Source organism: Ixodes scapularis, unplaced genomic scaffold (assembly GCF_016920785.2).
Source record: "Ixodes scapularis isolate PalLabHiFi unplaced genomic scaffold, ASM1692078v2 PGA_scaffold8__174_contigs__length_109621045, whole genome shotgun sequence".
Classification (NCBI taxonomy): Eukaryota; Metazoa; Arthropoda; class Arachnida; order Ixodida; family Ixodidae; genus Ixodes; species Ixodes scapularis.
In genome coordinates, this window is record NW_024609883.1 from 30445129 (window position 1) to 30457469 (window position 12341).

Sequence of the window (12341 nt, forward strand, 5' to 3'; positions counted from 1 at the left end):
TTCATCGAGCGTGTTACGTACCCAGCTCACGCCGCTTTGTGGCAACAGTCTGCAGTGGCTCATTACCAGAAAAGTGGTCCCACATCCATTTCAGTTCAGTTCCTCCACGGCAGTCGCCAAACCCCGAAGGAGAGGATTTATTCGGACAGAATGCCACTAAAGCAATGCAGCTTCTTCAGTGGTCAGGATAGATCTCTTCTGCTAGTTTTGTTATACTGTCACGGATCCTTGTTCCAGTACTATCTTCTATCAATATTCACTATTCTGGGACACTGCAGGTCATGCTCAGCTGTAATCGTATGTTCAGGTGGAGGTACTGGGCACTTTACCCGTAGCCCTTCACTCTGTGTGAACCCGGCGGCTCTTCAGCCGAGTTACCCGATAATGGGACACGGCTGGCGGACTATTCTGCGTCTTTTACCCCCTGTCGAGCCGTAGGCAAAGTCCTGACCCGAGCCTGGCAGAACAACCGCAAGACGACCGAGTACCACAAGGAGTAACCTCGGAAATACACCACGAAGCACCTGAAATCCGAGCCAGTTGCTGCTACCAGGAAAAACCACCGGAATTCGGTCTCCTGTCAGAAAATCCGAAGCTGACTAAGCCAACAATGACAAACCTGTAGCAGCAAACCGTGTCCCCTCCCACCATTGTTTGCATGCCCGTCGCAAATCACACTCCGACGCTTTTTCACGCAAGCTGTATGAAGACGTCAAGGACTGGATTGAACAATATGACAGTGTCGCCCGCCACATTGGGTGGACAGACAACCAGCTCCTGCAGAACCTATACTTCTGGTGGAAGCAACTGCCGGCGCTGGTCTGAGAACCATGGATCCTCCTTAACGTCATGGGAAGTTTGCAAGATCAAGCTGAAGCGCGCATCCGTCAGCCAACATCAACGAAAGAGAGCCGCATTCTTGATTCTGTCCAGGACACTGCCCCAATGAGAGCGCCACCGCACTCGTGGAGGATGTTTTGCGCTTGATCGAGCGCCCACGCCCACGCCGACCTTGATGCTACAGAAGACAAGAACCTAAGAATCCCATGCGCCTCACGTGAGGGACAACACCTTCGGCAGCCTTGTCCGCAACCCCCCAACAACAGTCGAAGTGTTCATATCACTGAGGCTTCCAACATGGAATGTGCACTGCATGCCCGAGCCTGCCACTATGAACAACTTCCCGGCGTCTCGACACTCGAGTTGTCCAGCTACTACTTCGACGCCAGCCTCCCAGGCATCCACGACATCACCCACGACGTTGTCTGGGAGGAGATCAGGAAGCTACTTCCTGCCATCAGTTGCCCGGCTTTTATTTTGATTGCCGAGATTGTTTCGGAACAAGTTTGACAGGTATTTCAACCGAGACTTCTGCGAGCGAAGCGGCATCTGACAAACCAAGGGCAACTTACGCCACAATGGCACGACGACCGCCACCGGCTGCCCCTTAGTATTCAATGCCAATTCAATGAGACACTCTAACGCTGAAGCATTCCCGACATTGTGTGTAGGACTGTGCTCAACAAAGTACACCGAGGAAAACGTAGGTGATGCGAATGTGCGACCGAAAACCACTTTGCTACCACTGCATGAAGCCTACCATGTCTACCAAAGCAGCCCGTACCAATGAATTGGTCGGCGAGGGTTCGTGCCAAACGACCCTCGATTACGTCTCGAGGAGCGACCACGGGAGATTAAGGATTACCTTCGGCGACCTTTGTCCCTGATGCCGAAGGTGCTGAATCGAAGATTCTGAATCCCTGATTACCCCAAACCTCCTCATGTCCATCAGCTCAACAAGAGGTAAGCACGACAAAGCAGGTGAGCGGCGATGCAGTGACAGTGGATTTGGTGTCGGTTGTCGTCCAAGGACAATACCTAAAAATTTGCTGACACCAATTTTCTGTGTCCACTCCACGAAGCACACAATTTCCAACTTTCAGGGAGAATGCCCCTGAGTGACTTGAAGGAATAGAATGGTTGGTTGCTCTCAAAAGTGAACTGCAAGCATCACCAGACTTGGATAGCAAACAAAAATTGTTGCCAGCTTTCAAGTCAACGGTACAGCAAAAGGCACAGCCACGTAAGCAATACATGCCCGAACTTGCTACATTGATGCCGAAAACTACCAGGAAAATTTTCGGATTAGAAGCCAGCCCTGCAGCTTCAGTGCACATGACGTATGATTACAAGACAGCATCAGTCGGTCAAAGTTGCCACTCGACCAAACTGAACACCGACGTGCCAGGAGCGTCGTCCGACAACAAGGTCCACAGGTACTACGACTGAACGCCTGACACGAGACTGTCGCAGAAAGAACTCGTTATGGAACCATTTACTAAGAATCAATAATTTTGTAATCAAGTGGAAATAAACATATTTGATACACTAACCAGATAAACATATTTCCGCTTGCCTTCATGCCTTGAGAGTCTACACACCGAGAATTGTGTCCATTGCACGCTCTGGACCTTACGAGGACACTCGCTTCTCTGACCCTTCAATATTAATTAAGGGGTCATACCAGACTGGCAGACTTCCTGCAAGGGGCTGCACTCAATCAACCTTTCCTGAACATGTGGTGCATCCGAAAACCAACTCCAGTGATGTGAAAATGTTATTTATTAATTTATTCTTTCCAGGGGCCTTCGTAGGCATTGCAGAGAGGATACTTAAAACTACACACATGATAATAGCATTAAAGCACACTGCTGTAACTTGTTAATTGAAAAAACAAACACACCTCTGACCATATAGTTTAATAGTATGTGTTGATGCATTGTTATATAGCATGACACTTCCTATATGCATGACACAATAGACCCTTTGCAGAACCTTATCAAGCAACACAACCGTCACCATTTTTTTCGGCGCAAAGCACACGAATGGGCCCCAGTTCACGTCGAAGGCCAATGCAGCATTCGAGTCCAATAGGTGCTGAGCCGAATTCACAGGGATGGCGGACATAACATTCTTGTCGAACAAATACCCAAAGTTTGAAAGCCTGGGGTAATTACAGTATAGCTACTGTAATTTGTTTCATCAGAATTTGGCAGACGGCAAAGGCTACGGTCTCGGTGAGTCAATACACACATTGGAGAGAGGCACATGACAGCATATCACCAGAGTGCTCGCCTGCACAGATTTGTCACACACCTTCGCTCCGTCTCTCTGATTGGCTCGAGGGGGCTGTGGCGGTTGGCCTTTTCCAAGTTACGGTGATGCGAAGTATAGACAGCCCACACTTTTAAAAAGAGTCTATTGAAAAGACCGAAAGGAATGGTAGTCAACATTTTTCAACAAGACTGCTCTCCAGGCAAGGGATGAACACAAATATGAATCATCTTATCCAGGTAATTAGAACAATTAAATAATTGACCGACTAATACAATGCACTCTTGATGGAAAAGAGTATAGCTGCAATAAATCCTACAAAACAGAAAAAATGCGCAGTTAATCTATGCATGCACCAAAAAAAGCTTTGAAGCAGGTGCCTGCAACGATTTGTTCTTCCCCATACTCAATAAAACGCCAACCTCGTAGCTGAAAATAAGGGTGCACTGCGCACTCGCACACACACACAAAAAAAGGAAGAAAAGCGATCGAATGTAGAATCGTAGATTAGCACAAAAGGTTAAAATCGCAGGAGCTTCCTCGCTAAAAGTTGCTATGGTTGTTCGGTGACGGAGGGCTGAAACAACTTCCCTTAGGCCCTAACGCGACGTATACATTTCGCGTAGATTCTTAGATAATTCAACGTTCAAACAAAGCTAAGAGAATGCGAAAATTTCATGTTAAAAGCACTCAAAGTTCTATCGATCCTCGGACACATCCCGGAATCCAAGCACCGGTACGGCGATGCAGAGCTGATGCTGTCTCACAGGCGTTAATATCCAGATGATCCAGAGCGATCTTGCGCAAAAACGGTATAAAGTCTCATTCCTTCATATTTTCACATTATACCTGCGTCACCGAGCACGAAGAAGCCCGAAGTCGTCGGAAAGCAGCTGCACATCACGGCTACCGCGCACCGAACAAACTCGCATCCGCCAGCTCTGGGCGCTGCCATCTTAGCTGGGACGTCACGGCTCTTGGGAGGTCACGTGACGAGTGGTCACATTTGCGTAAAATATGGCGGCAACCGGCGGGGTGCCACTTCCGAACTTCCGGTTTATCACTCTAAGCCCCTCTACCTCGTTGATTCATCCCCTCTTTCCTGTGAAAGATACTGCGTAGGACCAGCTGGGCGGTGTCTCAATGACCGCCTTCGTGAACAAAACAACATCCTCGTCAAAGCCAACCCCGGCCACCAAGGAATTCACACTCGAGATTGTGGGTGTTCGGCGCATTTCAACTACCGCAGCGTACCGTGTTAGGCAGAAGTGTCAACCAAGTAGGGAAATTATCGAAGCCGAGAACATTATACAACTGGAGGACAAACCTGTTAGCGCGCCAGGCACGTAGCCAGGGGGGTGGCCCATGGGGCCCGCCCCCCTCTCCCCCGAAATCTTCCGTTTTGCTGGGACCTCCTCTCCCCCCCTCCCAATCATACAACATTTTTTCATGGGCGCCCCTCCCCCCCCCCCCCCCCCCCCCCAAACAAAATCCTGGCTACGTGCCTGTAGCGCGCCGTCTATAAAAGTGTCACAAAAAAGTCTAGCCGCAAGTTTTATAGTCGTTAGAAAGGAGTTTTCTTTTTTTCGTTTTTCCTCGTTTTCTTTTTTCTATGCGAAAATTGTCTTAAGTGTGTGTTGCAAGCTTGCGCGACAGTTTTTCGAGTGCGCTGTACCGTCGACCGACACGACTCACATTTTGTTACACCGAATCGTTTTTCAATGAACCAGTAACCGCCACACGAGATTATGATTTCGTTCCGGTTCAGTTTTATGAGGGACTTTTAGCAAATCGTTACCCTGTTCCACGTACCGTACTACCAAAGCCATTGAAGCATGCTTTTAAGCAAGCGCCCAGGTGATTCCTTGACTGCGGGGGGCGCGCTTAGAAGTATGCTTCAAAGGCTCCAGTAGTGCGGTACGCGGAACACGGTAACGGTTTGCTAAAAGTTCATATCATCAATTGTCGCTGGTTGATCAAAAATAATGGTTTTGCTCCGGTTTTCGGTTCGGGTTTGGTTCGACACCCAGCTTAGAGCTACATTACGTCTGAATAGATGCGACCTCTAAGGAGAACTCGCTTCAAAAGTGAACGAGTAATGAACCTTCGTGGATTTTCTTGAGGGGGCAGTTCAAACTCTGTACATGGTTCACAAAGAAGCGCTCACATGTGGACTGGTGGTTGACCACGTAGAAGGCTCGCTCCTTCTTCTGCACGACGTCGCTCATGTCACCGTGAAAGAACACCTGTGCGACATAGGAAACCTCAACTGACACGTAGGTACGCTCCACATAGAAACGAGTCCATGCTTCTGTCAATCCCCCGAGAGAAGCTGTCAATCAATCAAATGCTTTGTCTTTATGGCGAAAGCGCTCTCCTAACATGTTACATTGGGACCAAAGGCTAAAGTATCTTCTGACGAGGTACCTGCAGCGTTCTACTTATTCTTCTTTAGTCATCTTCTAGTTTCCAGATTATTATTATATCGGTCACTAACTGCTACCTCGTCGTCTTCATTGTCAAGCCTCCCTCGAGATGGGACCTTGCGCCCACTGAATCAAGATCATTTGCCTGACGGACGCCCCCGAGTGTCCTCGTCTTTGCCGGTGTCCTATGCCCGAAGCAATGTATCACCAATAGCATACATCGGAGGCTTTCATTAATAAATAATAGAAGCAAGGTGAAAATGCAAAAAGGGGGCGAGATCAACCTTAGTTAGGTACGCTAGTACAGTCTCGTGACGTTATATTGGTTTCCAGCTACGGTTTTTAAAATGCTGAGACCACAAGTCCAAGAATAGAAATAGTACCGGCCTTAACTTTGTACGATTTAACCAAGCTTACAAAAATAACTCAAATGTTCGGAGATTTCCAAACATTTTGCGACAAAATCATGGAAGTTTCGAATAGTCACACGCCTGGACGATGACAGATTTGCGAGATTCAGATATAGAGTAATACAGTAATAGATTAAGGAGTTAATCGTACCAAGATTAGGCTGTTCAAAAAGCCTACATATATTTTAGTGACAGAAACGTTCAAAAGTGTTTTCCTGATACTCAGTGTGATTACATTGTGCACAATTAAATTGTGACATCAACACATCGAGCCCATGTGTTTTCCCTACCTCCAAACGTTCGAAATTCTAAAATTAAAAAAAATGTAAGTATATTTATTTGTTTGTTTGCTCCACCGATTTGCACCTCACACAAACCCGAGAGGATGGAGGCTCCTGCACGAGTGCGCACTCAATGCACACCGTGTGGTAGTCACGAATTCCAGGGACGTACTCGCCGCCTGGTCAACTACCCTGATCGAGTGACTTCCATTGACAGCGCTCAAGGCATGTGACGGCACAAATGTTCTGCGGCACCTTACTCGTAATTCTGTAAGGTTGGCTTCCGTGGGACAATATGAGGGTGCCTTAGTCGGAAATGGTTAAAGGGATTGTCCAGTAAATTTTTGTATTCCAGAAAACAACTCAATTATTTTGTCATTGCTTTTAGAAGTATCTTCCGCACTATATCCGCATTTTTAATCATCCTCCGCGCAAGTAATTGAATTTTATACAGTGCCCACCTGCTTAAATTGTACCCGCAAAACACACGGCGTTTTCGTTCGCCAAACCGAAGCTCTGACCTAACACCATGCAAAAAAAGGCCACGACCGTCCTTCACCGCTGTCTCGGTAAAACTAGGTAAAACAACCTCGTTCAGAGAAAGACCATTTAAGGTATTGAGGAAAGCTCAGTACTTTGACGATGTACTTTGTGCGCACCATCAACCATGTTGATCGAAACCGGGGATAAATCAACGCCCCCCCCCCCCCCCCCCATTGACGTTACCATGCCTGGTGTGACATCACAACACGACCAGCCATGCATACTTGTGAAACTTGGCGTGGAGTTGCGTATTGATATCCGGTATTGATTTAACAAATATTGAGGCGCCTTTTAATTAAATAAATATCACATCTGAGTATATGTCAGCCCACTCTACGTCACCAGCGCGAAAACTTAGTAACTTCCAGATATCACCGGACAATCCCTTAAAGAACTGTTCACACAGAACAAGACTTCCTCCGACCGACGATGTGGCGGACACGAATGATCGGCGACGAGGTATTTTCATGGCGCCCTATTCTGGTTCCTATCTTGGCTTCGCGACCAGGAGTTGCGAACAACGAGTTCAGAGGTGTGTGCAAGAAACACGATGAAAGTTTGAGGCCATAATGTTCTTAAAACAACACAGTCACTCTTGAGTTTGGTATATGTGTCTCATATTTCAGTCGATGAAAGCAGAATAGACCGATCTCACCAAGCGTTGCACGCATGCCTGACGCCGCCATAACTGTATATCGCCTCGTGCTCTGCTCGCGCAGAGATCCAGCGGGGTTGTCGCGCGTGCAGAAAGACTACAGCTCCCACGATGCATGGCGGCAGCGGTGGCGTACTCAAACTAGCTGTGAGATCGGTCTATTGGTCCCTCTAAAGGCGTAGTTTGCGTTTGACTAGTCAGGGAATGCAGGTAGAAAACCGACCACGGCGACGCTTTTGGTTGCTCACGTTCCCAATAGAAATGCATAAAAAAGGCGGTTTTTTTTTTTGTTTTTTTTTTAACAGCGTTTGTTTGATATTGCTGCAAGGTCAACTGCACACAGGAGAACCTTCCATGTAGGACGTCGGCTCATCGCCATGATCAGGGGGCACGCACTGTTCTTCCAACGGACTCGGCAGGTTGTGAGTATCGTGAAGAATGCTAAATCACAACTCAAGGTACTATGTAACCACATATGGGGACTGCAATGTCTTTTAAATAAACAAAATTATATTATATATTGCGAAACGCTCAAACGACGAGAGTTACCGTACGCAAGAGTGAACTTGCGCTCGAAAAATCACATCTGTCTGAAAAAAAAAAGCGTGTATCAATATACCGGATGCACTCCAAAAACATCTGTGTGTCTACTTTCACGCACAGCACTCGGAGAACCAATCAGCGCAAATTACGGAGGCATCTCAGCGAATGATAATGCCGAAACATCTGTTTAGACCAAAAAACGCAGTCTGAGTTGTGACATTAAGAAATCCAAAACGTCACGCTTCCATTGCTTAATGTCACAACTCAGTCTGCGTCTTTAGGGGCGAAGCTCCTTAGCGGCTAGCCATGTCCGTATGCCCGTCCGCCGTCGGGTGCACGGGCTCCTGCTCGTGAGCTCACGCGCTCACGTGCTCACGAGCACGTGAGCACGTGCTCCCGTGCTCGTGTAGGGCAAAAAAGAAACCGCATCTCCACGTGGTGAATAACGTTAATTGGGGCGAAGCTCTGGTGGGGGCTTGTCTGCGTAGCAATGAGCCGCAGCATGCAGAGCCTTTCGTTCGTTTTCATCCATGTCAGAAAGAAAATGTGTGGTATGGAACGTGGTTATATACGCATTGGAGCCTTTGACCGCAGCGTGACATGGATGAAAACGAAATAAAGGCTCGGCATGCTGTGGCTCACCATCTAAGCAGACAAGCACCACCAAAGCTTCGCCCCAATCAACATCATTCACCACATGGAGATGCGGTTTTTTTTTTTTTTTTTTTTTTTTTTTGTCTAAACAGATGTTTCGGCATCGTCATTCGCTGAGCTGCCCCCGCAAGTTGCTTTGATAGGTTCTCCAAGTGTTGTGCGTGAAAGTAGACGCACATACTTTTTTTAGAGTGTGGATGGACGAATGGGAGAATGTGGCAACCCATCGAAACGAGGGGGTAACAAATGTCAGTAATGCGACACAACCCAGAGTGGCTTATTTTACCAGGTGCAAGAGTATTTTAATAGACCGTCCTGTGTGACTGTAATGTTTTCAGTTTTGAATCGTTGTGTAATATCTAATCTTTTTTTTTTTTTTTGTCATTTGCGTTGATTATTTTGTATGTAAGTGCGTTTCTGCCCTGCATGCCTCTTCAGGCCGTGCAGGTATTCTAACAAATTAAATGAAGTCCGCGCATGCAATAGTATCCAACAAATTACACCGGGGGTTAAGACCCCTAGTCATTAAGGGTCCTTGCCGTTACTCAGTGCATTTACTATTGGCGTATATTTTGGAAACCAGCTGAAGCCGAGGTGATGGCGTGTCGATTACGCGACAACAATTGTCTACTCGAACAAAGCACAACCAAACAGTTGTGAAGAGTTATTTTTATTTTTCGTATAACTTCAACGAAGCATAGCCTGGAAATTCTACATATCTAGGAAAAAATGTTGCCCCAACAAGAAATAGTAAAAAATGTCGTAATATTGTTTTTTATTAAATTAAAGTCGGTGGCATATAATTAATTTTAACTCGCTGAAATATACTGATAGAGTCATGTCCGTTTTTGTATTTAGTAATTTTCAGCTCGAAGAAAGTAGTGAATACCGTAAAGCGAGCTTACTTCACAGCAGGGGCCAGACAATGTTTTTCCTGTATCTATTGTACCTAATTGCAGCGCCTACTTTTACCTCATGTCCTGCGTGTAGAATGTAGTAAGCTTCCTCTTGTAAAGAGATGATAGTCAAACCACTACAGCAAATTTTCCTGATGTCTCCCATATTAAAAAAAGTTATTATTATTATTTGTCGCGTAAAAACAGCACCAAAAGATACGAAGGACGAAGAAGGAGAACTAAAAATATCGCAGCGCTTCGTCAGTTCTTGCCCTTCGTATCTCTTCTCGCTCTTTTCCGCCCTCTAGAGAGAAAAAAAAAACGTTTCTGAGTTCACTTTCCAGAACAACATGGAGACAGTCAATGAGCAGGATCTCATTGAATGAGAAAGCAAAGAATTATATTAAGCAATCTGATCAGAGATAATGAGCTTGATGTTTCACCTCCTTGTCGTCCCTGCGCGCCATTATTTTACATTGAAGTGTTTTCTGGGGTCTTTTTGTAGATGACCGTAATTGGCTGTCTTCGTGCTAGGAAAGAAAGTGAGCTCACATACATCTTTTGACGGGTACCTACCCTCTAAAAGATCCGGAGCTCTCTCGCCAAGCGCTTGGGAGAGCCAATGACTGCAATGTACAGGGGTAGGTCGGCGAGCGACAGGACTGGGGTTTCGTTTCAACCATAGTCTGCGCTGTGGCACTGAGCAGATCCTGTCAGCATACACATTCCCACAGTGCAGGCCGTTTTTTGGGGCTTAAACATATTCGCGACTCCAGGAAAACGAACGGCACCTAGCGGGAAGACACTGAACTGAAGGGAACAGGTGGCGATTTCTGCGTCGCTTCCGTGACTACGTGTTGTCGGCAGTTGGCGCGATTAAACAGTTGTACCCCGTGACTCTGTATCTACTGTCGTATCAGCGTGTTGCCCAGGTCCCTCTGGACGCAACCTACGCAACCGCGTGAACCAGACATTCTGCATTTATCAACGTTCATCAGCACCGCAGTCCTTCCATCGCTTCCCCGAAGAAGGTCGAGGCTCTGCAAGCTCGCCTACACCAAGCGCATCGCAGCAGGTTTGAAAAGTAGCAAACGAAAATCCGGGCAAAGTATTTCGAATCCAATGCTTCCTTGCTGAAACCCGAGCGTTGTGCGTTGAGCTGGCACCTGCCACGGGGCGACCTGTTTTAAAGCGCCATATCTGCCCGATCATGGCGACCCCTACCGGTCGCTGGAGTCGCAAAGTATCAGCAAATACCATTGACTGCCAATACTGGAAACTGGAGCCAAAATACATGGGGTTGTCGGGAGACGCAGAAGTGCTGCCATCTCTCGGTGTGGGATGGTAAACTATGAGCTCGAAATTAAAAGCATAATGGTCATTCACTACACTATTTATTCACTTCACACTATCAGGAATTGTGAATATATGGCAAATCGGTGTGGCCGATTCCAATTGACCAAGAGCGGATACACGGTATTTCTAATAATGAGATGCGCTTCATATTAGCAGTAACTATTTAGATTATATGGGTTTATGTATTACAACTGATACAAATGACCTACTGGCAATTGGTCACTTTCTAGTAAGTTTACTGTTTTTGGACCACCCTAAAGGCAATGGCGGTTACTACATAACGGTGAAGAGTTGAGCTTGTTGGTACCATTCTTGCAAGAAACAACAATCCTCATGATCGCGAAATGCTCGAGGCGTTCGCCATCGAGGAGCACGCCAAGGATTGTGTCAGCACGCCATCAATCACCATACACAAAAAAGAAAGACAATACCTACGGAATGTCACGCCCCGAACAACAACAGCACGAGCATGTGGCGGGTTAGTTCAAAAACAATAATTTGCTAGGAATACTGTGCAAATGATTTGTATATATTTTTTTGTAGAAGTGTAAATATCGGAAGTGATCTCTAATAGTGGAATAGGACAATTTATAAAATAGGTTTATCGCGCTCCGCCTGGGACTCAAAAGGAAGGAGCAAAAGCGCGAGGAAGAAGTTTACACTAAAATATCGTTGGTAGTCAGCTGTGTGTCATATCCTGTCCTTTCTGTCTTTGTGTTCTAGTTATTTCTAAAGTTCAAGCTGGTATATTTACAAGGCTGTTACTAGCTGTAGTGAATGGCTCTTTGCAGATAGAAATAAAGCACAGCAATTCAAATATGTAATTGCTCCATGGGTCATGTTTTTTTTTAATTATATGAGATTCACTTCCAATGAGGCTGGAAATGCTACACGACGTAGTAATTACAGCCAGTAAATGCTACACTGGCTGTTTAACGAAGAGTCTGTATTTATAAGGAAGTAGAAATAGTGTCCGGTTCAGTATTTCCTGCCGTTTCGGGGCCTGGTTAGCCTCTAATAACTGCAATGACTATTGAATTATACTTCTGAGTTATTTGGATGAGTATAAACTAGATTGCCTTCCAAGGGCTATTAATGGCTCTGGGCCAATATCCTAAGCCATTTCGGGGCATATAAACCAAGCAGCTGTTTATTAGGTAGTTCCACTTACGGACTTTAATGACCATTAGTGACCATTGCGTGATATTTGTAATGTTATGTCTCAGATTGAATTTGAATGACTATTATTTGATATTTGATTTCATTTCCTAATTATATGGCGGATTTCGGTCCCAAATGACTTTTAATGACAATCAATGACTATTTGTAACTATTTTGAGTTATTTGATTGCGCGCGGACTGAGTTGGCTTTCAATGGCTAATTTTGGCTTTTTGGTCAAAATTTGACGTGACAGATATTTAGTTCAAATGACTTCTAGTTACTTTTAATGACTTTTGGCCAC

At 45.9% G+C, this 12341-nt stretch overlaps 1 protein-coding gene across 1 annotated transcript in view; it reads right to left on the bottom strand.

Moving 5' to 3' along the window:
• The window catches only part of LOC121045782 (1-acyl-sn-glycerol-3-phosphate acyltransferase epsilon), a 107155-nt gene that overhangs the window by 26304 nt on the left and 68510 nt on the right, over nucleotides 1-12341 (bottom strand). Inside the window, exon 5 of the mRNA XM_040499030.2 lies at nucleotides 5282-5360. Within this exon, the coding sequence (XP_040354964.2) occupies nucleotides 5282-5360 (79 nt within the window). The remainder of the gene's footprint in view (nucleotides 1-5281; nucleotides 5361-12341) is intronic.